Source organism: Mixophyes fleayi, chromosome 1 (assembly GCF_038048845.1).
Source record: "Mixophyes fleayi isolate aMixFle1 chromosome 1, aMixFle1.hap1, whole genome shotgun sequence".
NCBI classification, from domain to species: domain Eukaryota; kingdom Metazoa; phylum Chordata; class Amphibia; order Anura; family Limnodynastidae; genus Mixophyes; species Mixophyes fleayi.
This window is the reverse complement of record NC_134402.1, coordinates 181,598,677-181,626,382: the sequence shown is the minus strand read 5'-3', so window position 1 is coordinate 181,626,382 and position 27,706 is coordinate 181,598,677. Positions and strand designations below refer to the sequence as shown.

Genomic DNA, 27,706 nt, shown 5'->3' with positions numbered 1-27,706 from the left:
ACAATTAGCATAATTATAAGCAATAGGATTCGTTTTTTATATCACTGCTTATTGCAGTTGTTTCACATTTATTTTTGGCGGATAAAGGGCTTCTATCTATTTATTAAGTAGGCCACTAAGGGGGAATTCACTGTCATGCCATCTACACACATTACCGCCTAATACGGTATGGAATCTCTGCTACTTTTCTTATGCTCCTATGGGGTGCAAGGAAAAATTAATGGAGTTACATTGCTGCAGAGCACCTTCAAGTGCCGTTCTGTAGGCACTCCTGGACACATCTCCAGAAATTGAATCCCCCCTATAGTATTAACAGGCAGCACCACCTAAAGGCAGTGCAACAATACTGCAATTTGTTGATTCCATTTTAGAAAACTGGAAGTTGAATTTGTAACTTTGGCTGCTGAACTTTAAAGAAAAAGAAAGAAATGGTTATTTTATTTATTTTTTCTGGAGGGGGAGGGGGGTGTAACTGTTATGCAAAATAGAAAAAACTAAAGTAATTGTCTATACAATTCCGGATTGTTGTATGTACCTGTTTTCTTAGAGAATGAAAACGCTAAACATCACATTACCTAATCTGTCACATTCCAGGAAATGATGTAGTTCCCTATTCTGAAAATATAGTCTTGTAAAGCTCATTCATACCTGCCAAGCAGAACCTGCCAAGGAATGCATGAGGTTTTATGATAACAATGCTGTATCTGCTGAAGGACTGCTTGAGCATTAGAATTTGCTCAGGAAATCCTGCGATAAAGATTTGGCTAATCTATACTCACAGAACTCACTGGTTACAGCAGATGTCAGACCTGTCCAGCCCGACTTGAAATATGGTGATGCATTTAAAAGAAATCTCATAGCTTTAATATTAAGTAGCACCTGTAACGAACAGATATTATTAGTTTATCTTCTGTACTATAAAATCACAATAAGAATATGTTTGCTTTTAAAATGAGCAATGTTAAATATAAGCATTTAGAAATGTTTTCTTTTGCAGTGTTAAATGCAAGCACTCTGTCTATTCCATGTAATTACTAATGACTGTTAAAGCAAAGAGAAAGTTGTGTCATAGTGAAACGCTGCTTATTACTGATAATTTATAAGCAGCTTCTGTACTGGTCAGCGTGATCTGTTCCTTGCCAAAAAGTGCTCAGCCTGCTTAATTTACTATAATGATAATAATAACAATAATAATATTACAGACTAGGAGAATAGTGGTTTCAACTTGGAACTTTCAAATAGTGCAGAGCCATCATTCATAGAATTTATTGATGTCCGCAAAGTGATGCTAACTTATTAGTAGTTGCCTTCTTGGCAGACATTTGTCTGCAGTTCTCTGTTAAAGTTTAAGCATCATAAAAAATAGTATATACCTTCCTATAAATGATAATAGAAAAATAACCTAATTGTCCCCTGCAAAGAAGAGAAAAGATTCTAGTTGACTATTAATATTATTTTTACGTATATTGTACGGTTGACTTTATTGCATATAATGAGGGGGGTGACTAAACATTTGTGGCCCCCATAGCTGGGGCTTTCACAAGTAATGTGGGCCCCCATCAGCTGTGGGATCCTCAGCAGCTTACACCTATGGTAGTTACGCTCGCATATAATAATTTCATGCATTTATCACCCACTATATTCTTTAATCAACCATTAAACAATGCTTGCTCACATTAAACATGGAAGCAGAAATACCAGTAGTCAGTACCTGACACAATATCTGCTTTATGCCTTAATATTATAGCCCCTATCAGCACTGTTCTTCTGTCTTTTAGTAGTGCTATTGTACTAGGGGCTTGAGCAGCAACGTTTGAGATAATAACTGGGTATAAGGTATTTATTACTATGGTACAATCGTAGCACTTCAAACACAGGATGCATAGAGCTGTTTAAGGTAAGGATTATATGCCCAAGCTTAACCTTATACGCTATTACACATTACCTTGCAAGTTATTTTATCAGGAATGCACACTTTGAAATAGTTGGTATGCTTTTATCTCTAAATATAATAAAGTCACATTCAATCTGTGTTTTCGTCTTCTTGGACGTGCTTCCAGGAAATACATTGTCCAATATTATCTCCTCAATGTTTGTCCTGTAGATACATTATCTCAGACTTGTGCTCTGCTTATTCCCTGAGGGAGGAAAGAGAGAATAGTTCCAAACAGCACACATTTATGAGTCTGGGTTTTTTGTATAAACCTAATATTGGAAAAGTGTGAAAATTGAATTGTAAATTATTGCCAGAGAAACTATCATAGAAGATTACTTGATAATAACATAGTAAGTTATGTTAACAGTTTATAAATGTGAGAAAGAATGTTCACATGATAGATGTGAGGGATAATTATTTCAGTATTACAATGCAAATGTTTTATATTAAGAGACACTGAATTTAGTTACCGTATTTTGTTTCTCATTTATCTATCTATCTATTTATCTATTTATCTATCTATCTATCTATCTATCCTAAATCTGCACTCGTACCAGCAAATATATAAAGCAAGATGACAAATATATAAGACAACTGACAAATATGATTGGAAATGTTTGAATAAAATCAATAAAATAATTTAAAATTAGGCAAATTTAAAATCCGTAACCAGCAATGGTTTAAACTGTAAGATTACACATACCTCCCAACCGCCCAAATTTAGGCTGGAAACATTGGGGAAATTCTGTCTACTGTGAATAGGTGCCTTGCACACTGGTGTGCACAGCAATGAAGGAGTTTGGAGGGGAGGAGAGAACAGGGCAGTCTAGCGCTTCAAAAGTGCTAAGCATGCTCCCAGGGTGTGGCCATACCACCAGCATGACATGGTCACACCTCCATCACACTACTGGAAAGACAAAGTTAGGGAGGTATGCTTGCCTAAAAAAAACAACAAATAAAAGAGCTTGTTATGTAATATTATAGAAACATCAATCTTATGACAATACAATAAAACTACATGCTTAAAAATGATAATCATGTGAAATGCTTTTACAGGGATTCACCATTACAAATGCAGTAACCCACCTGTTGGGTGAGCTGTACTTTCTAATTAGAACCAATCAGCTGTCTCAAATTGAGAACTATCCTCTGTTTCTAATTGAAGCACTGCCTTAGGATTCCTGTTGCCTGTAACACGGACATTGGAAAAGTAAAAAGTAATGCAATGTCAGTGTTGCAAGCAACTGGATGCTGACACGTACTGTAAAAAAGTCATATACAGGTAACCATCTTTTAAATTGTCTCTAAAATTCCACAACGCGACCACTATCATCAACATCATCAACATTTATTTATATAGCGCCAACAAATTCCGTAGCGCTTTACGATTGGAAACAAACATTAATAAAACAATACTGGGTAATACATACAGACACAGAGGTAAGAGAACCCCGCTCTCAAGCTTACACTATAGATTGTTATCCACCATCAACACTCTGATAAGCTTTTTGATTATCATGTTTAAGTCTATAGTCTTATTTACTATACATAAGCTTGGTGCTTCTATAATATTACACTATGATCTCTCTCTTTTGTATGTTTTTTATTATATGTATATGGAGCAAATTGTGCTCTAAGTTCGGTTTTGAGCACCAGTATTTACTGTATTTCTGTACATATATATATATATATATATATATATATATATATATATATATATTCAGATGGAGCACATGCTAGCAATAAGTGTAGTATGAGTTGGCTAGCATGGTATCCTTTGTTAGCATGTTTTGAGTTAGTGAAAACAACAAAGTCATGCTGCCATCAGAGAGATTTGGGCATTAGTACATTTTTCATGGATCAGGCTATTTTCTTCCACAGTACTAATCATTAGTTATGGTTGTTTGTTGAAAATTGTCATGGAATGATATTGTCCATTTCCCAAGATACTTTAGTTTGTCTGTGTGAAGTCACATAGGGTATTTTGCTAAATATTTCATTACAGCTGCTCTTGTCTTGCTGGGAACATCTATGAATAAAGAAAATGGGATGTTTTATTTACTCTATTAATGGCTGCAGAAATTTTACTCATAATTTATAGTAAATTAGCCCTGAGTTTTGCTTCTTATAGGCAGGCTTCTAGTAACATTTACAGATATTTTAGTAGCTTTATTTTAAGTACTGTATGTGTCTTTATCCACCCCTGAGAATTAGGAATATATCTTTATTATGTTCCTAATATTTGCTTTTATATAATGCACCATCAATAAGATAAGATTCAATGAAATTATGTGTTATTTGATTGTATAAATACTAAAGCATAAGATGGTTGTATTAATATATAAACTGAAGCCCGAGGTCAGGTCAAAGCAGAGGAACATTCCACATGTCATAAGGATATCATAGTTGTGTTTGACAACCACAATGTGTTCCCCTTCATGGCAATTGGTGAAACGCAGCTGTAGTCCATCATTGCTCACTCACTGGCATCAGTTAGGAACTCTATGGAGTACTGCTTTGAAATTGGTCAAGAATAAGCTCTTGATCTGCAAATTGCTTTTTCTAAAGGACCATAACATAGAGGACTAAACTCATCTCATATCATTGCTCTGATAGCTGGGATACTGGCAATTCATTTTATGTGTGACTCAGAATTTCCCTCTTTGGAATTAGGAGCTTGAAATTCGTGTAAGTGAACAGCAATGTCAAACATTTTGAGGTAATCAGACTGATTAATTAGTGTAGTTCTCCTTGTTGTTTAACTACAACCCGTATTATCCTTCAACAATCATTGCTAGAAAATTAAGTTCATAATTATGATGTGTAACAGATGTGTCGTACACCACTGGGGGTCTCTTCCTAATGTCTAGAACTCTGTTGCAATTGTCCTATTCTTGTTTTCATTCATACAATAGTTGATGCTATTTTCTACCTCTGTCTTTGCTGGCACCATTGCATCCCTGACTTTTTCAAAATTGACTAAAACTGTTAAATTAAACTACACATCCGCAACAGGTTTATACAAAGTACATAAGAGATGTACAGTAACGTATCCATAGAGGAGGCACTGTGTAATCAGTCATGAAAAAAGTAGAACATAACAGAACATATACCCAGGGGTATTAGACTAGAAGCCAGTGTGATCAAAAAGTACATTTTGGGCCAACATATAAATCAATCCCACGATTTACCCAACAGTAGATAAATAAGTATCTCTTCAGTACATTGAATGGAGCATACTGGAGAATTTAAAATTAAAACATTAACCAGTTTTCTGTTTTCATTACAGCATCTCCACCAGGGCACCTGTCAAAATGTTCAGAGAAAGAGAAGACATACTGTGTTAATGGAGGTGAATGCTATGTGATCAAAGGAATAACAAGCAGTGGATCGACTAAGTACATGTGCAAGTAAGATTACATTACTTACAATATTTTTTTCCCTTTGATGGATGATCTGCAAGGTAATATCCAGCCATAAGTCTTGCATATGTGAAATCATAGCTAATAAATGTAAATACTCCTTCCAGATGGGAGCTTAAAGCCTGTTATGTAATGTACGTTCTTACGCAAACCTGGAACACTGTAACCCCAACATCACACTTCACAGTCATAGGGAAGTTACTGTATATTATTCCCTACATTCTTGATGTTAATGAATACAAACAAGACATGTAATACTTTGTTGTTAGTGAATGTTAACGAAAACAAAAGAAGCTTTTTGGGGCCAAAAACTTCTGGATCAAATTTGAACCGTGATCTCCCTGTATATTATAGACAATTGTAAAGGGTTGCAAATTCAATAAACTGATAGAGCATAACATGTATCAATGCATTTATGCAATCTCTCTTTGCTATGTGCTCAATACTTCATGGCTCCGGCTGTTACCTTAGATTTAACAAGTTATTTGTTCTGTTTTCAAAACTGTTGCCTTTTGATTGAAAGTAGGAATAATGAATGATGTTTAACTTGCACGTTTTGGTATTTATTGTTTAAATGTACTTGATGTTTTGGAAAGTGTCCTGCTCTGTAAAGCTTACAATAAAGCTTATAATACAGTGGTTTGAGGAGAAAATGAGACAAGGGGGTAAATGTATCAAGCTGAGAGTTTTGCAGCGGGTTTGAAAAGTGGAGATGTTGCCTATAGCAACCAATCAGATTCTAGCTATCATTTTGTAGAATGTGCTAAATTAATGATAGCTAGAATCTGATTGGTTTTTCAAACCCGCCGGAAAACTCTCAGCTTGTTACATTTACCCCAAGGTGTACTTGTGTAAAGTCACAAGGAGCCAAAGCTGAAATTTGGCTTCCAGCATATTTCAAGGTCTATTGAAATAACAAAGAAGGGGTGCCTAAAATACCAAGTAGACGTATCTTACATATAACGCAAACAGTTCAACCACTAAGGGCGTGGGATAATTTGTGCAGAGGCTTATAAACTCTTTGTTATTATTTTTTGGACAAAATTGTAAATTTTTTAGCAACCATTCTAAAGATCTTAATCTGTAAGCAATACAGAGCCCCCTCATATGCAATACAGATGCAATAAGACCAAATAGTAACACAATATGTAATCCACAGTCAAAGTAGTTGTATATAGATGATACAATAGGGTACTTACAGCCACAAAAAAGTAATATTATTGCATTCACACTAATACCACTATACAATGTAAGATAATATGTAAATAAACACGTAAGTAAAATAAATCCTCTATCATTTTACAAATTATTCATAAGTAAATAGTAAAACATTGAAATTAGATAGGGGAGGGGATTTAATGAAGCTGAAATAAAGCAATTAATCAATAAAAAGCAAAAGCAAATAATTCCAAAACCATCCAACTAAACATCGAGAAAGTATTTTTCTATCATAAGACAGACTACATTAGTATTAATAAAATCTTCCAAATACTCTAAGATTTTAAATTAACTTTGGGTATCCATAAGCTATGAAAGTTTCAACTAAAAAACTATAAGTACCTTTAATAGATAAAAGTGTCAGCAATAAATGTTGAACAATATATTTAAATACAGGGAGGCTAGTGAATCATGTTGGATCATATTTCTTTGGACTATATACCTGCTTATTTGTTGACCAAGAGGAGTTGGACGTTTGAGTGCAATTAAAAAGAGAACCCCACTGTTATTATATAAAACAAACAAATAAAATACAAAGTGAGGAATCCCTGAAAGGCAGGGGAAGGGGAAGGGGGGTATCTGCCCCCCCCCCAGGCCAGTCCCATAGTGGGCTACCTTGGGCTGGGTCATCTACATTTTTTTTCCTTTAAAATGTTCCTAAAATGTTGTCGAATCGAGTCTTGCCCCCTGGGCTATAATTTGCCACTCCTCCCCTGCTGAAAGGAATACATAAAATAGTCAAAAGAGAGAGAAATCTCACCATAGATATAGCATTGTTCATCCTGACCTTCCAATATTTTGCCGCAGATTTTGGCTTTGCTCTTGTTACATGTTTATCGTCAGTATTATATGACTTCTACTTCCATGCAAATTTTATATTTCTGTTTTACTTACTGGACAAGAAAATGTTTGATAATGTATATATGAAATTCTGCATTCTAAATGATAATTTTGTCATATTGTATTAATTACACAATTCAAGTTTGGTTATACTTAACACTTTTGTATACACTTTATTAGTAAAAATTTATTAATATTTTCATATAGCAGTTTAAACCAAATTACAACTGAAAATAAAAAATGAAGACACAGTGGGAGGAATTCAATTGACCGTGTTACTCGTGAGAGTGCACTATTACCGTTACAACGGTAATTTTAACACCGATTTCTTCTTGCAGCTCTCGGAGATGCGAGCTAAAAACAGTGTTGAAATTACTGTACTAACGGTAATAATGCATACCGTAGTAACGGTAATAGTGAGCAGGCTGCATTACTCTCACAAATAACTCGGTCAATTGAATTATCCCCAGTAAGTCATTTATGATATGCTGTTCACACCTATATACAAATAAGTTGGCATATGTGGTTGTGGAGATGGCAACATTCACAAACAAACTATAGGCCTGCTTTGTACACTGCCTGGTGCAGGACCTACAAAAAGTCATGTGGAATTAGACAGTCATTAAATGTCATTAAATGACATCACCTAATACACCTTTTGTTGTTTGATTCTGCATCTATTAATAAGTCAAATCAATAAATAAGCTGCTAAAAGAAATACAAATCTGTGATAGTCAATTAATTAATTTCCAATTGCCTGTATGCTTTAGAGTAAAAACAATAGAAAATGCCCAGACACCCAGTATGTGGAAGATGATTTGGCTACTGTATGGAATGCTGTCTAAAGAGTCAATAAAAAATGGGACTAATGCCCTATAAATTGCCTGTCTGTAAACATAGCCCCGTCCTGTGTTAGCAGTTTTACCAATGATACTTTTTAACTAACAAGTAAAACACCTTTCCCTGAGTGTCAGTACAAGTGTTAATTATATGCAATCTCACACATAAATCAGAAATATTTCAACACCATACACATAATCTTTTATAAAACACCTGCTTATATAACATTCTAACATTTGCCTGAAACGTTTGATTTCTTTTGTCATGTATTTTAGCTGATCATTCGAAAAATGTTATGTACCCATTGGCTGTAATAGGTTGGTTAAAACTATGCAAAACAAAAATGAACTTCACTCTTACATATTAGTGTCTAACAGTATAGCAATAGCTATAATACAAAGTGAAGAAACACAAAGCAATATACCAGACATCTCACAGTTGACCATGGGGAGATTCACTTAAATTATAATTTGGTATGCTAAGAGAACTCACATATAACATGCATTCCAAAATAACTTAATTGTCAATGGAATAATAATTACATTTTTCTAAACTGCTGGTTTCTATTAAATGTAGGAAATAATAAAAAATGATATTATGAGGAGTGAGATCTACTAATAATGTCTATTTGGTTATGCAGCAGTTTTCCTACTTGAGCCCCATGGTTTAATGTGCCAGCTCTATTTACCATGTTTATAATGGTGGCACTTGTGGAAAAGGAGCAGTTTGTTTGCCCTTTGTTGCATTTAGGCTTTTTTTTATTAAGCAACTATTGCCAAGGTTAAACTGTTTCAAATTGTAGGGAATCTGCTAGGATAACATATAAGAATGGAAATGTTTTTTCATAATTGTTTGGTTTGACTCTTGTTGCCTATTACAGTACTGTGTTTCTTTAAGTCACTATTTTGTTTATAAAAAAGATAACTACTGTACTTTTACATTGTCTTCATCAAGTTGTGGTTAAGTTAAGCATCACTGTGGATCCTACTTGTAAGTGATCTACATTACCATTTTGAAAACAAAACACTTTTTTTTTCCACTATGTCCAACAGGCGAACAAGTTCAGGTCGATTCCATTTATTTTTTTTATTTTATTTTGCTCATCACATTTTTACCCTTTAGGTGCAAACCTGGATTCACTGGAGCAAGATGTGCTGCGACTGATCCTGTGAGAGTCATAAGACCAGAAAGTATGTCCCAATAATCTGAAATTTGAACTTCTCTTCCCCCAAATGCAGCAACAAATAAAAAACAAATGAATCACTCTTATGTTTGGGGATGTCTCTTATCAGAGAGAAATGCCTCTTTTTGTAGCACACATGACTTTAGAAACCAATCGGTTTCATTCAATCAGGCAATCAATCAACCAATCAGATTGATATGTTCATGAATACATGCAGTTTGTTAGAATTTCTGATTTTTTTTTAAAAAGCACCCTAAACAAGTACAGCTATTGTAAAATTTGCTGTATTGAAACTGGGTATTCCAAGTGAAATTATTTTGCCAAAGTAAACCATAAGTCATGCTGGTACAAAAACTGAGACTCAGCCTTTGATGTTGGACCTCTAAGAACAATCAGTTTACACTTGAAGGATCTTCTTTCTTGGCATATATTCAACTCTTTTCTTTTCTCTGTTTTCTCTACCCTTTTTTGTCTTTCCTCTCAGGTGCCCAAATGAATTTACTGGTGATCGCTGCCAAAACTACGTAATGGCCAGCTTCTACAGTACGTCCACTTCCTTTCTGTCTCTGCCTGAATAGGAGCATGCTCAATTGGTGCTGCTTTCTCGTTGCTGAATCTCTCTTCAGATCTCACCTAGTACCTGATTTATTATTCTCTGCTAGGCTCAGTACTGTTTGCCTCTGCCTGTAGCATGACACCAAATAATAATAATAATGGCTATTATTATTATTAAATATTATCTTTTTGATGCACCAATGTCAATGGGCATGCATAAATTGTTACTATAATATTAAAGGGTGTAGCCACTGTAAAGGTAAGAAAAGAAAAGCATGATAAAGTATAGGTTTCCGTAATTACACATACTAGCTTATAAATGTGTGTTGACTTCACATAATGGAATAAAGATCTATAAAGTAAAATCTGAGTATAGCTGTAGTCAATTTATGTGTAGAACAGTCAATTATAGTTTCAATTATGGAGGTTAGTCTTAACTTTTTTGAAGCCATGTGTATTACATATGAATCAACAGATTGCTCAGCCTCTCCGCACATTTTATAAGAACATCCAGACCCATCTACAGATACATAATAAATCTGTGAACACATTACAACTTCCAGACCCATCTAATAGACACATCAAAACTTAAATATCCATCTCTAGACACAGACCAACTACCAGATCGTAGTTTCCTGGCGATCTGTAGACACATCGCCAATTCCAGACCCCCCTGAAAAATATCCAAGACCCATCTAAACCCTATAGAAACATCTAAACTTAAGCACCCATCTCTAGACAGTTTACACATTTCAGACCCATCTGTCAATAGAACAACTTCCAGTCACATCATGGCTTCCAGAACACATCACAACATCCTCACACCTTTGTAGTTACATCACAACATCCAAACCCATCTGTAATTACATCACAACATCCAAACTCATCTGTAGTTACATCACAACATCCAGACCAATCTGTAGTTACATTACGACATCCAAACCTATCTGATTACATCCCAACATCCAGACCGATCTGTAATTACATCACAACATTTGATTCATCTGTAGTTACATCACAACATCCAGACCCATCTGTAGTTATATTACAAAATCCAGATCAATCTGTAGTTACATCATGACCTCCAGACCGATCTGTAATTACATCACTACATCGTGACCAATCTGTAGTTATATCACGACATCCAGACCCATCTGTAGTTACATCACAATATTGTGACCTGTCTATAGTTATATCACGACATCAGACTCATCTGTAATTGTATCACTACATCGTGACCTATCTGTAGTTATATCACAACATCCAGACCCATCAGTAGTTATATCACAAAATCCAGACCAATCTGTAATTACATCACGACATCCAGAGCAATCTGTAGTTACATTACGACATCCAGACCTGTAGTTATATCACAAAATCCAGATCAATATGTAGTTACATCACCACCTCCAGACCGATCTGTAATTACATCACTACATCGTGACCAATCTGTAGTTATATCACAACATCCAGATCCATCTGTAATTACATCATAACATCCAGAGCAATCTGTAGTTACATCACAGCATTTAGACCCATCTGTAATTGCATCACCAATTCAAGACTAATCTGTAGTTAAATCACTAATTCCACACCGATCTATAGAAATCACTACTTTCAGATGTAAATACATGGAAGTAACTTATTAATCATATCTTCCCTGAATACACTCTAATGTGCAATTAGCAAGTAAGTTAGTTAGCAGTACTGGGACATTTATCAAGTAATATTAATATTAACTCCAGAGCTGCAGAGTTTTGTGGCGTCTTATAAATAAACAATGATAAAGATGATTATTAACATTTGTTCATGTAAAGGATACATTCAAACACAGAAGGCATGTGAATCAATGAACATAGTGGTTATACCAGGTATAAATTAATCATATACACAAGAACATGTCTTTATATGACAAGACAAGAAATTGGCTCCCTTACCCTGATGTGTTCGGCCTACTGTTGTGGGCTCATTTTAGTGTTTGCATTTTGCACTTACCAATGCATGCAGCATGTTTAAAGAATAAAGAAGACCTTGAAGTTTTTTTTCTTTGTTTTGCATTATGTGAGGAAATGACTGTCTGTAATAAGACAGATCCAGTCATATTGTCTTTATCCATCACTAATAATGTAGTGCTGGGCAGATCTTTTAAATCAGCTAAAATTTAGTCTTTTAGCTTTAACATAATGATTACATCTCTGAGTGAGACAGATATTTACCTGATCACAGTCCCACATATAGATATATAAAATGTCTCTTAAAGCATCATATAAATAATTGCATGGACTATGCATGTATTCTGTATGTACATTTAGACAGTACATTAAATTTATTGCCCTTATTCCTGATGCAGCTTCTGGAGTTTAAAGTTTGTGGGTTTCTTTGCTTAGTATGAATGTCATAAAACCTCAATACCCCAGAACAAAATAAAATGTATAAAAAAGTTGTATACTATAAGTAAAGCAAAACTTAAAATTCACCTGGTTAATTAGCCAAAGTTTCAGTGATTTAGAGATACACTAACACAGCACAATCTACTATTTTGTAGTGTTATCTTGCGTTTGGTAAAATTATTTTAAACATTTCAATACAGTAAGTTCAGTTTGAAAACTCTGGCATTGAGAGCAAAATAGCTTGGGTGGTTTCCTCTTGTAAGTTGAAGTTTTATCTTTGCTTAGTGCATCTTCATTTATGTCTGCTAATATAGGAATCAGAATGGATTTAAGTAAATAATGCCAATACACCACTGTCTTCCTTTATCCAAAACATTTATCTCTCCATGGGGAATATTCAATTCCGATCCCGATCCGCGGGATCGCGCCGGAACGGGCGTGAACCTAATCCGCGGTACCGCAATAACATGGATTTTCGTTCGCAGCCCATAGGGCTGCGTACGAAAATCCGCGTTATTGCGGTACCGTATTACCGGCAGTAGTGCGCATTTTCCGCGGTTCGGATCGGAATTGAATATGCCCCCATAAGTCTTTCCACCTTCCATTTATTATGGTTAATACATGCACAAAGCAATACAATTAAATTGCATTACACACTTAATTTAGTTCCTAAATGATGAGGCATGCAGAGACCCTCTTATCGGGTCACCAGGGTATACCATAGATTTGGGCAATGGGAACATTACAAAGACTGGTGCAAAAAGAACCACACAGGTTAGCTTTTCTGATATCTAGGTCAATATATTATGTAAACAAAGCAATAGGAGGATTTACTGCTTCCTGTTATGCCTCATTAATTTCAATAGCAATTGATACATTTTTTTGGTAATGCTTTTGTTAAATAAGCCATGCAGTCTAAGAAAAATCGCTAAGGCCATTTAAAAAGCCATGGAAAAATAAATAAGTACCGACTTTCTGATATATATTTATTAATGTGGATTTATAAAAAAAAACAAAACACAAAAAATAACAAGAATATACATATGTTTTCACATCTCATTCAGTATGCATCAACTTGCTTAGATAAATACAAGACCATGGCAGAGTTGTACAGTAAGGGTTAGATATAGTACAAGTTATAGCAAGAACGCAGGTAATGAACAAAACAGAATGTTCCTGACCAAGAGAATACAAGTATAGCTGTGAATAGTAAGGAAACATTAATTTTTCCCTAGTGTAAGATTTAAAGAACCAATGCATGTTTTCTCAGCATGTTATCTTGTTAAGTCGCACAACCAAATTACATTTATGCAGATCAATTTCAGATTGATTTTATTTCACATGAAAGCTGCATAATAATTTCTTCTGAAAATGAATCTAATAGGCTGAACTTCCTGCCTAGAAATTGGCATAAATGCAAAAATATGTATGCATGGGCATGTCACTAACCAAGCTTTTTGTGCAACTAATGTCTAATTAGCAATGTCAATGTAGGCTCTGATTAATGGCTGTCTGTGGAAGAAATCTGGATGGATGCCAATGGATTTACTGTATTCCCTTGAAGTGTTACTGATTGAGGACTAAAAAGCCTGTTTATATATATATATATATATATATATATATATATATATGTATATATGTGTATATATATATATATATATATATATATATATATAAGTTTATTTGTTGTTGTTACATTTGGCTCTAAGTTTGTTAATACTTTTAGTAAATTCAATTCAATGAATTGTTAGACATGATTAGTATATACTTTATATGCAAAATTTTATTGCTATGCTCATTATATTATTTACTTTTTTAACATCTTAAAGTTTAGTTTATGTCATTTTTATTATAGATATTATGTAGCATGAGTCTACTTTTGCATTCAAAAACTTCTTGTTTAGTCTCTTTTATGTAGTTTAGCGATATTTTATATGATTAGCATGCAGGACTATAAAAATTATTAAATACAAATACAAAATCTAAATAATAGCATATTCCATTATTATAGAATATAATCCACGACAAAAGACTTTAAGCATGTAAGAGTGTGTTATATAACGCTTTAATATTACTAGGACCATTTATCGTAGATTAGAGTGAATTTAATGTTATTATCAGACAATACTGTATTAAAGAAGAGTGTCTCCCTTTATCTATATATGTATACATTCAGATTTCTTCCTGTGTTCATGTTGATATTTATAAAGTCTATAATTACATTTTAAAAATCTAAAAAGGACATGGACACTTGAAGTGACCATTTACCATGCATCACATGTCTTGTTTCAATGTGCAGACAAAGAGTAGCCATGGTATTCATGTACAATTTGTTTTTGGAGTACAGTGTATTGCTCTTTTCTGAAACTTTTCCCTTTTCTTTCTTTTTTGTCAACTTTCTGCATTGGCAGAGCATCTTGGAATTGAATTTATGGGTATGGACCAATCATTCCTTTTAGCCTGCAGATATTAGAGCCTAAAAGCTTAAAACCTTCTTTTTTTCCTTCAATTCCTAACCAATTTCCTTATGCTTTGGAAGGGGTCATACAGCTATAACACAATTCTATGCTAGATGTCTGGATTCTGTTATATGTCATATAATATAAAGTTTAACATTAGAACAGATTCAAATGACTATTAAATTTGCTTGCACTTTTACTAAACTGATTTGACTACTACTTCTACCTAGTTTAATGTAAACTCACGGGTCATGTTTGGAACACTGAACTGATAGACAATACCCAAACCTTAGACTTACCAAGCAACTGTTTATTAAAACTAATGTATGCAATTGAAACAAATGCAAACCTTTAATCTAAATATGATATATCTGAGAACACATTGAGCAGGAAGGTTAATGAAGGCACTGACTTCCTTTTCTGGGCCTGTTTACGGTTTTATTTTATTAATGGCATTATTTTAATACCAAGGCCTCCCAGTTTGTTCATAGTCAGCATAGAAAGTTGGTTGCTAATATATATAAGATATGGCAATGAATGTGTATTCAGTCCTGAATACATTATTTCAAAAAGTTAATTTCAGTGATGGAAATTACATGCATAAAATAATGTTAATGTTGTTGTTACTGTAGTGTTACAATTTTATATGACAGAGTATCCAAGTACTATTATTTGATTACCAGTATATCTTGCCTTCTTTATAACTCTACTTTATCCAAATATCATTCCCATCAACCACATGTTACATTCCCACATGCTCTTTTCATCATGGTTATCCCCATTTCATCCTCGTTTCTCCTTTCTTGTTTATATTCCTTATACCCCAGTTTGATCATTATATTTCATGCTCTTCACCACATTTCATTTTACCTTCATTTCTACCCCTTCTTCACCTAATACCAACAAAACTCAATTATATGAGAGCTACAAATATAATATTAAGCTAAGAGATGGCTCATAGAGAGGTCGGTGTTCTAATCTGAACAGCATAGTGTTGATGTCCTTATTGCTTAAAGTTTGAAATTACTCACTAATGTTAGTGTGCTGCAATGAATTACATAAACAAATGAAATAATTAGAAATTGTCATCTAATGAAAGTGATCAGGATCTATTTTTCTTTACATTTTAAACACAATTGCATATCCTTAGGGGTAGATTTATATCATTCCTTCTAAAAAGTAAAAGTGGAGGTTTTGCCCATAGCAGCCAATCAGATTCTAGCAATCATTTTCTAGAATTTACTAGATAAATGATAGCTAGAATCTGATCCACTTTTCCTTTTCAGAAGCTTTGAAAAATCTACCTCTTAATATATAAAATACATTTCAATATGACATATATACGTATAATTACTTTTCAACTAATATAGATTAAACCAACCCTACTACAAACTTGACATTGATTCCACTAATAAGATTCAAATCTCTAAAAATTTGGTTGAGACTTGATTGTAACTAATCGGTTGAAAAGTCATGCTTATAAAAATCAGCTGATCAGCCAGTGTGTCATGTCTCCTGTACCTGAAAAGCTTTCTTCTTGTAATACTTCTTGACAGCCTTTTTATCTTAATAGCTAGTCTTTTTTTTGCATTCTCTAGTCTTTATTGATGCATGTCAGATGTGCTGAGACTATGTTTAGGGTACTTGAATTATTGACCTATTTTTGTTTAGAATTGCTGTTTCAGGCTAAATTTAGAGCTTTTATGTAGACAACAAACTGAATGCATTAAGCATACAGTAAACATGGTCATTTTCTTTTGGAATGAAAGGTATTTTAATATGTTGTATAATAAATAAGAGTATATGTTGTGTTTTGTTTCTGCTACAGTACATAGTCTTTGCAAGAAATGCTATTATAAGCAGCCATAAGCATTGCAACTTATAAGTATACAAGCACAATATGGAGTCACAAAGGGTGCCCATAAATTATACAGAAGGAAAGTTTGTATTTTAAGATCAAGTATAATTATAATAAACAACAGTGAAAAAAATTAAATAAAAGGTCAACAGATGATCTCACAGACACATACAAACCGGGGGTAAGTGGCACAACAGATTTTCTAATATGCCCAATTAAAACTAACTAACATATCTTGATCATTCCAAATTAGTACTTAAGTGTCCTCTGACAGTACAATATTTGGCTAATGTGCCTTAAAATGACCAAACTTGTCAACTATATTGTGATGTGTTTAAACAGCCTAAGGTTCAAAATTGTGCACGTGAAATAATGAATTTATTGCCAATGTAATTTTCAGGATTATTTTAATTGCTGCTGTCAAGTCTCTATTTGTTTTGGGGATAAACAACATTTTAACTTTTTTCATTTAAAGTCCTTACATTCAGAAAATCATAGAAAAAGTTAATATAGTAACCAATCTATTCCTAGCCCAAATATTTGTCATTGTAATAATGTAATTTTAATACAAATTCCTAAAATTAATTCATAGAATAAGCTATACAGGCCTTTCTATTTAGTAAGCTGGACCAACTTGTGGATCGTTTATAGTATTATTATCATCTAGGCTCCTTGGATACTTGGAGATCGCGGAGGGGAGGTCATTTGACAGGTGTATCAGGGGTGGAGGCCCCTTGCTAGGAAATGGCCAAATTAATGGCATTGCCTAGCAGGGGGTGTGGCTTAATTATGCAAATTTTGTCTTTAAGCCCTGCCACACAAGGGTCTGGGAGGATGCCTACTATTCCGGGAGTCCGGGAACCTCCCAGAAATTCTGGGAGAGTAGGCAAGTTTGAGTTATATTAAAAAGTTTGGATGACATCTAGAAGGCTAAAAACTTCAGCATTTCAGATAGGAGATTGGTGATTTTGTATCTCTAAAATACATTGTACATTTAATATTTTGCAGCTTTGTAACTTAATAGTAAATTGTCCAAAAATCAGGAGAACAAACTTCTGGGTAAAGCATCTTATATGACAATCATTTGAGTTAATGTTGAAGAAATTACACAGCTTGTTGTGTTTGCACACTCCATGTAACTCTCTAAAAACCCAGTCGGTGGAACTTTGATGTTAAGGGCTGTCATGTACATAGTATGCATTACCTAGAGGTTCTTTGCCCCTTTTGAAATGTCTTATTAGCATATTAACCATGGGAGTGTAGCGTGGAAATCTCAGTGATGCTTCGCATTATTGTAGTAAGTCAATCATATAAATAGAATAGATAACTGACCAAAACATGCCAGGGCTGTTCTTTGCCAAAGTGCTACCTGATGCAATTCTCTGTTATCCTCTCCCCTTTCATAACTGATCCCTGATTTTGGCCTGTTCGATGCATGTAAATTGGCCAGAAATGCAGGAGATGTGCATTGTTAGGTTACGTAATGTTTGGATAGCCCCTTACCGTTTCCTGAATCTGTATAATAAGCAAGCCAGTGAGAAAGTGAATAGAAGTGCTATGTGCATCCTGTAAAGATGTTCTTTTATGCTTTATTGTGTATAATTACAAATCATCACCCCCACTACCAATGAGTGTGCCACCTGTGGTAAGTCACCTTGCCCCAAGGCAAGAATGTCCCATTGCGTACATACAAAAACAACCATTAAATTGTGTAGGTAATAGTATGTAATTATTTTTATTTTGTGTATTGGGTTTATCAGTTCATCAAACATACCAGATTGACTTCAGTTTAGAGTGTGAGCAATACATCTTAAATTGCCAATATGTGAGAATTATTTCCTTTGTCACATATATTAAGCGCGAGCTTATGACCTAGATATTAAGCAAGCCATCACTAAGACTAGATCAGGGGTTATGCTGTATGAGAAATCCCTTCAACTCTGCTTCAACCTTTTTTTCAAGCATTTCCTCACTCTGTTTTTTCCAGTATCAAGCATGCTGTGCCAGGCCTACAGTTGACTCCTTAACCTGTATCCCTTAATCTTATATTTTCCTCTATATAATCCCTCTCTAACTCTGCCTCTCCTTCATAATTTTTTCCTCTAATTCTGTCTTTTCATTTTGTTTATCGTAATCAATGCAACTTTCCCTTAGTATAAGCTAACTTCTTTCACTTTATTAATAATCTTTGCTGTTCATTTTTGTTTGACAATGTTCATAACTTGTTAACTGTATATTTCATGATCATGACATTGGCTTGCAAGATCTTCATTTCCATGCTAGAGGTGCACTGTATCTTTAAACAACTTTTAATTAGGAATGGTACTTGATAGATCTGCTTATTCTCTACTAGTCTTAGTTAAACGTGCTAAATGTTTTATTAGGGGTAAAACTGTTTTATTCAGTCAATTTGAATGCAGCGTATATATTTTATTATTTTATATTATATGTTTCCAACTGTCACCCTCAATGCTTTGAAAAAGAGAGCATGCTATTACTTACCCTTGGTTGTGGAGTTTAATGTTTAATGTTATAAAATCTACGCATTATAATGAATTAGAATGAGCTTCATAAGACATGGCACATAATAATTGTGTGGGCTGTGGAGTGCCCCGGATATTTTTAGTAAAGTTTTCATATTCCCTGTATATATAAAGTACAACATTTATATAGCAAACAGACCATATAGCATTATATATCAAACAAACCATTGAAGCCCAGGAAAGGTCCAAATTTTTCTTCATATTTTAAACTGCCCGTTCAGTATTTTGGTATCCCCCACCCCCACAACCAAAAACTCCACTGTTATTGCATAAATTAATAATTATTAATTGCCTGAAATTAGCTATTGTTAATAAAGTTTTGCATAAGGGAATAATTTCTACTGCTTTTGCTAACTTTTCATACATGTACTTCAAGGTATTTTAATGCCTGCAGGCTATTTAGGAAACCTAGGCAATGGGGATTTTGTGTTCATTGGAACAAATTACTTTTTCTCTTGTTTTTAATTGTCGAACATATTTAATATGTCTATATTGTTTTAAAAATAAATACTAGCAGCAGTATTACAAACTATTTTCCAGAAGTGAAATATAAAATAAAATTGATTCCCTTATGGTTTTGATAGAAAACTTTCAATCAAGTAGGGACACATGAACATTATTAATTTCTAGCAATTTTTTTATATTTCCCTTCAGGTATGTGCAACTTGATGACCTGTGCCAAAAATACTAATGACTTCACACGGCATTTTTTCATCACTAATATATTATATAAATTAAAATATTTAAAAAATTTAAATCAGACAAGCTTTATATTTAACAAAATATTGAAAACATTAAGAAAAGTATTTCAATATTGTTGCACAAATGTATTGTATCTATGGAAAAAACATTTGCCTACAATGGAAATAGACTCAGTATATCTTCATATCTCATTGGCAATTGAAGATTGCAAAGTATTTGCTGTATTTTACAGTTATAGATTCTGCTTCATTTTATAATATTAGCTGTATGCTAACAATGTAGATATTAAAACATATATGTGCCTGTAAATCTATTAATGTTTTATTCATATTATACAAATTATTTAAGATGCTAGACAGCCTATAAAAAACTGCCTCTGATTTTAAAGTAGAGTATATTTAATAGGTACATAGCACCACACAGTGAATGCATCAATTTACTTAAAATTCATTGAGACATGAGATATTTATTGAATGTTAAAGGTACACTTTGATCACAGTTTTCTTAGAAGTCTAATATTGCCTATTTTCACTAGGTAATCATAGCATGTGCTCATATGGCCAAACATGTAAGATAAGCACTCTGGGTAGAAGGAGTATGTGCAATACATCAACCAATCACAATTTGTTCATTCATTAGCCTTACATGCATCACATTAATTCAAACACAAATCTGGCTGTTTACAGCTGGTAACAAACACGAAGCTCCTAGTTTGCACAGTTTAGTATCATCTGTGCTATTGTGAGTCATCTCACATTCTTGTCTGTCTAAAGTTAACTGAGAGTCTTAACGTTACAGGGAAAGATTGATCTGTCAGTAACAATTCTGTGCCCGGAAATCACATCACTGCTGGGTTACATTACCTTGATTAATGTTTGGCCTTTTTGTACAGTCATAACTCAATTACACTACGCTGAAATTATTTTGAGGAAAAGGGGGCAGGGAGGGCAAATGATCATTCCTCTATTGTGCACTGTCTGGAAAAAATGCTTAAGATATACTATAGAGAAATGGAAACAAGGCATTATAATTAAGCAGAATCTTTCTCTGCGTAAAGTAAGGCATGACATGTATTTTCTAGCACAAACCAAATTAACATATATCAAAGTTGTTGTTCAGTATGTGAGTGTATCATGATTTAGGTTGCAGGACATACGTTATTTATATACCCATGCAATTCCTCTATTTATGTGTACTCCTGCTGCTCAATAATTGATCCAGAGAAGGCAAAATTTGACATTATACAAAGACTTATACTATCACAGTGGGTCTTGTAGCACAAAGAAAGCAATAGTAAAGAGTTTTACAGAAGTCCTATTTGGTTGAGATGTGAAAATCACGTGACAATGCTGCATTAAATTGGATAAGATATCATTGCAGTGTTTTAACTTTTGCCAATTCCAACTTCATTAATAGTTTTACATTCCCTCTAATAGTCATTGAATAGCTTGAAACAAAGTGGGGCAGTTATAAAAAGAAGAAAGCTGGCATTGCCTTTAGTAATAAATCAAATTTTAACTATTATTTTTATAGTGCAGTTCAGAAAAGGAAAGCAAACACCTGCTATGGGCAACAACGCTAGTTTAGTTTAGCTACTAATAATACATTTTTTACTAAGATACAGTGCACTTCAAAATTCAGAAAAGTCTGTTTTCTTTAAAAGATCAATTTGTATTGATTCTTTTTCTATTTTGCCTATTTCCTATGTAATTGCAAGCCAATTTCAAATGTACAAATGTCTGTGTTCTGAGGTGTTCCTGTGAAAGCAACTAATTTATTATATTTAACTGTGGTGAAGTTTACCATGAGATTTTTTTTTTTAATATAAACATTTTAAGTTTCCAAATTGGTACAAAAATATGGAAATTACAGCATAACAAATGTACATACTATATATCAACCTGAGTAATAAACATATTATAGAGATTTTTATTCTTATTGATATTTTTGTTTTGTTATCCATACAAATTATCTTTGATAAACACTGGCTATATGGCTATATATTTAAACAATTACAAATAAAAATGTATTCTATTCAAAGCGAAAAATAATAATATATATAATCCATTGCTGTAAAATTGTTCACATAGTCTTCCCTTGGCCAAATCTTACATTAATGTGACTTGTTTCAAAATCTGAAAATTTGTGTTTAGGGTTTGATTTCTCACTGTCAGTTCCCAAAGTATACTATTTGTACTTTATGTAGGCATAACATTTTTCCAGTTTCATATACTGCTAAACAAAACGTAACTATTTTAAGCAATATAAAAGGTGCTCTCACAGGATCTACATCAGAAATTTCATGTTTCATATATCATTGTAGAAAGTATTTGTTTGTGAACTTATAAGTAAAAAAAATATTTTACGTTATATATTTAAATTTAGATGTATGCATTTATATATTGATATATACATCTGAAAGTCTATATTTTTATGACTTTCAAGATTGTATTTAATTTATTACATTTTATTTCACTTTTATGATATTTAAAAAGCATGAATATCTGAATCACATTTGGATACATTTAGCCATTACTGCTTATTTTAATCACCATTTTACTCGGCTAATGTGGCATAATTTTTGGGGACTTTGATTGAAGCTCATTATAAACTTAGCATTTGAGTGCATCCTTGTTTTCTTTACCTTTCTAGAAGCTGAGGAATTGTACCAGAAAAGAGTGCTGACCATTACTGGCATCTGCATTGCTCTGCTTGTAGTTGGCATCATGTGTGTTGTGGCCTACTGCAAAACCAAGTAAACTTTCCTCTTATTTGATATATTTTTATATATATATATATATTTGAGTGTATAAATTAAGTAGAAAATTATTGCTACAATTATTGACTTTGAAAATATGTAAAAGATATTATCATCGAAGTCTGATTACACCAACTAGTCATGCTCTTCTAGCATGATTAGTTGGTGTTACTATTTAGCCACTTAATTATTAGGTATTTTAATTTCATTACAATTAATTAATGCATAGTGGACTGAATTCATTCAAATATTAATACAAGAAAATAAGAGAGTGGATGGGACCAATGCAATTTAAAAAATCTATATGGAGTCAGATATAGTGAAATTTGACAAGCAAGTATAAATATAATTAACAGAGTCAGCTGTTTATTCTGAGATGATTTTAGAAATGTGATACCCAAATAGGAAATTTCAAGTACCCATTAATTGGAATGGAAATGTGTTAACTAAGAACTACAATATATTAGATAAAAGTATACTTTTAGCTGTTGTCAATGCAGTTGTATCCCTAAGCATTGTCCAATAGTTTTTAGCAAATATCAAGTAATCCACTTGTACGGCACAAACCGAACTTACCATTAGCTATGCATTGTCATAAGATAAATAAAAAATTAAATATTACATCTTAAACTTATTTTTAGGAAACAGAGAAAAAAGTTGCATGATCGTCTAAGGCAAAGTCTTCGCTCAGAAAGGAACAATATGGTCAATATGGCAAATGGGCCACATCATCCAAATCCACCGCCAGAAAATGTCCAGCTGGTAAATGTAGGTTATTCTAAATTAACTGCTATACTTGTGGTGCATCAGTAGTACCAAGATTTAAATAAAACTTAAGATTAACTTATGATGTCCAATTCCTTATGTGTTGTGTGAGCTTGTTTATGCTCACGTATAATTATTTTTATTAGAATTAAAATTGATTTTTATTAGAATTAATAACCTGAAAAGTTCTCCTTACAATGTTATCAATATTATAATTAGAACTTTTATTATTGATATTATTATTATTATTATTATTATTATTATTATTAATAATAATAATAATAATAATAATAATAATAATAATAATAAATAATAATAATAATGATAATAACTATAATAATATTAATAATATTTTAGGTCTATCTGTTGTGTCATATAATATTTTGTGAAACGGATTCATAAATAGATTATATCTCAATAGGGAAGGATAGGGAAGACCTCAGTCTCATTCTATTTGCCCTAATTTGATACTTAATAGCGGCTGAGCAGAAAGGTCCAGAGTCTGCAACTGAGCTGAGGTTCTCCTGAGGCACAGCTGCAGCTTCAATATTTATAAGGGACTTATAAGTTAGCTAGTGACTACCATATGGCACAGTGAGAATAACAAATAAACACAAGTTAGTATATGTTGTAATTTTGGAAAAAAAAGTAATAATAGAACTACTTACAAATGAAAATGGTACCATAATACCTAAGGGAGCTTGGGCCTATTGTGGCAGGTCCCTACCAGAGTGTGGCTGCAGCTTGTGGCTCAGGAACTAAGGAATCAGGCTTTTTGAAGCACAATAGAAACAGAGTTTGCAAAGTATCTCTGCTTAGATCAATCAACAGATTAAAACAGCACTAATCTGCAATGTAAAGCTCAAAAGTTCTTGGTGTATAATGGCGTTTCTTCAAGAGTTGGGTAACAATGTGTTTACAAGATACTGTCTTTATTGCATGTGTCACTATTATACATTTTATTTTGTTTTTTTTACTCCTATAGAAATGCCCCTTGAAATGTACTTTCTTGTATTGCTTTTTAACCACTTCTTCACATTGTAAGATAAACAAGCCCTTTTGCAGTAGAAAAAGGTTGAGCAGCCTCTTAAAAGCCAATAAAGCTTAAATAAATACTATAAATAAATGCTTCCACTTGTATGTCATCTAATTATCTTTTTTTACAAAATGAAATCTCGTTTTTTACATGTGTACAAAGTGAGACATACAAGTACACCCATCATGCATTTAGTTGTCATCACCCATTATCTCCCTAGTGCCTCCCTGCAGAGCAAGCAAAATTCATCCTGCATGTAAACTGCATTTATGCTGTAGAGTCTGCACTTTAAGAAATAACCTATGGTAAATTGTAAAAATTTAAGTAAAAAATAAATTTGCTATGTTGCTCACTGATGTCAGGAGCACTCGCAAAGAATAACAGCCCATCCTAGTGTGGGAAGCACTAACTGACCCCACCTGGGACAGTGTGAAATACCTTAATATCTTGTGCGGTTGTGGTGGGGGGCTTAAAACACATTATTCCTGGACACTGAAGCCCAGTAAATAGGGTTTTTATTTGCATGGTAGTGCTACTGAAATAAAAACATTGTCACGTGATCTATTATATTGCAACTTAGTAAAAGAACAGGCTACTTTTGTTTTTTCTTTCAAAATTGCCTGATATTGAAAATGGTATATCATTGTAAAAATGTGGTTTTCATTTAAACCAATATATTGAAGACTTGCATGTTGTTTTATATACCTTGAACTACAATTATAGAAAACTTTTTATTTACCTTTACAGCAATATGTTTCCAAGAATGTTATATCCAGTGAACATGCCATTGAACGGGAAACAGAAACATCCTTTTCGACAAGTCATTATACTTCAACAACACATCACTCAACAACAGTTACCCAAACACCAAGCCACAGGTTTGTGCCTCTTCTCTTCCTATCCTTGAAGTTAGCATTAAGAAAATCTTTCTCGAACTGTATCTTCAATTACTTTGCCAACTGCTGCTTCAAAAGCAAGTGAGCATTGATATCCAAAAGCTTTTGTTTACTTTAAAGCAAGTATACATATGCAGGGGCAGTATTTGCAGTGGCGGGCCCCATAGTAAAGTTTGGGTAGGGGCTTGATGACGTAGCTGTAACCTCCCGTGCCCCTCTGCTCTGATCTGAAAAGCCAGCGCAGGCACTCAGAAGAGGATTTATTGGTGATGTGGAGGCCCAGGGGGCTGGGGGCCTCCCGCATGGGTTTTGGAGAGGTGCACCAGCATTGCCCGGCCCTCCTCACCTCCAGGCTCCATGACGACCGCACCCCCATCACCCATGGTAGTAGCACAACTGTATATATGCACAGATTACATGTATTAAGATGTTGATGCTAAACTCTGATACAGTTGACATTATTACAGATCCCTTATCATCATCATCATCATCATCATCAGTTATTTATATAGCGCCAACATATTCCGTAGCGCTTTACAATTGGGGACAAATGTAATAAACTAATAAACAAACTGGGTAAAACAGACAAAGAGGTGAGAAGGCCCTGCTCGCAAGCTTACAATCTATGGGACAATGGGAGATTGACACATGAGGTTAAGTATACATTTTGCATCTTGGCCCAGCCAGACTGCAAAGGTAGGGTGACTCATAAGCTAAATGATCCTGTCACACAATAATGTTGGTCCGGGGGTAGTTGTCTTGTGTGAAATTGTGTAACAGGCTAAAGGTAGTGAGGTTAAGATGGTGGTTGAGGAATATTATACGCTTGTCTGAATAGGTAGGTTTTCAGAGAACGCTTGAAAGTTTGTAGAACAGAGGAGAGTCTTATCCCTTAGCAGGAAAAGATAAAAGAGATCATTTGGTGAGCAGCTTTTACCCCCAGTTTAATTGTAGCCAGAAGGACAATGGAATTTAGATACACTTTATGTAGTTTTATTTGACTTTCAGTTAAAAAGCCATAAAATGGGCATTAAAATTAATAAATTAGGCGTTACTCATTGGTCGAAGTTGGGGTGTATACGGTGGTATGCCATACTTCTCTTACTACCTTCATTGTAAAACTATAAAATTCCATTCACTTCCATTCCCGTTACGGTTTTTATACCACCACTTCTAAATTCTGTAATGCCACTTCAAATATTTCTACTTCGACCACTAGTGTTAATTATATAAAAATAAAATAATAATAATGCCACAATGGCTGATTAGCTAGCAAAATTGGACACAATCAGGTCATTCTTGGGCTGAGCCTGAATCATTTGCAGAGTAACTGTAGCCTGTTAGGGCAGTCAGAAAATGAAGACTGTCCAGTGTAATAGCTAACCAATGATTCTTTATTATTTTGAAATCATAAGATCACTGCTTCTGATCATCGAGGTCAAACTTGTTTACTTTTGTGTTTTTTTACATTCGACACTACTGACATTTCAGAATTTTTCCATTACATATACTGCAGTTGACATATACGGTAGCAAGTTATAGAAGGTCAAAGCAGACATCCATCTTCCAGACACTGATATAGAAGAGTAGATTGATAATCCTATTATTTTTCTCTACATTTATTGTATCTCAATTGCTGACATGTGTTTGGCTGATTTTTAAATAAAAGCAGAATAATATTGTACAAATGAATGTGCCTATGAGTCACACCTCATCACTCTACTAAACAACCATGTGCAAAATGTATGAGGGCAGGAAGTGCACAATAAATACTTTTTATCATATTTGACATGACAGGTGCATTTCAAATATGATAAAAATGTAACTTTTTTTTAATTTTAAACATTTAAAATAGTTATCAAAGCGCTCTAATAACACTTATTCATTTTATCGGTAGCTGGAGTAATGGTCAATCAGAAAGCATTATTTCAGAAAGTCACTCTGTAATTGTGACATCATCAGTAGAAAACAGTAGACACACAAGTCCAACAGGACCGAGAGGACGACTCAACGGCATTGGAGGTCATAGAGACTGTAGTTTTCTCAGGCATGCAAGAGATACTCCAGATTCATACAGAGATTCCCCCCACAGTGAAAGGTAAGGCATGCTCTCTTTTTGTGTAATGCAATTTTCTTGTGATTTACTTACAGGATCCTTCACACAAGAGCCAGAGCCTCATTATCATTATACATGTTGTCTAAATTAAGTGTAATTTACACACACACACATACACACCCGATGGGTGCAGAACAGTTTCTACACCCTGCATGATCTGATAAGTGACAGCAAAATACATTGTTTTCA

At 33.8% G+C, this 27,706-nt stretch overlaps 1 protein-coding gene across 5 annotated transcripts in view; it reads left to right on the top strand.

The window, feature by feature from the left end:
- NRG1 (neuregulin 1) overlaps positions 1-27,706 on the top strand; it is a 118,317-nt gene that overhangs the window by 83,709 nt on the left and 6,902 nt on the right. For 2 of the 5 annotated variants that reach the window (XM_075204595.1, XM_075204591.1), the window contains 7 exons: positions 5,226-5,346; positions 9,379-9,446; positions 14,796-14,819; positions 22,599-22,701; positions 23,346-23,472; positions 25,253-25,383; positions 27,299-27,499. In XM_075204595.1, coding sequence (XP_075060696.1) covers positions 5,226-5,346; positions 9,379-9,446; positions 14,796-14,819; positions 22,599-22,701; positions 23,346-23,472; positions 25,253-25,383; positions 27,299-27,499 — 775 coding nt within the window. Of the gene's footprint in view, positions 1-5,225; positions 5,347-9,378; positions 9,447-9,923; positions 9,983-14,795; positions 14,820-22,598; positions 22,702-23,345; positions 23,473-25,252; positions 25,384-27,298; positions 27,500-27,706 lie in introns of all 5 variants that reach the window. The other 3 variants (XM_075204592.1, XM_075204594.1, XM_075204593.1) reach the window with 3 other exon arrangements.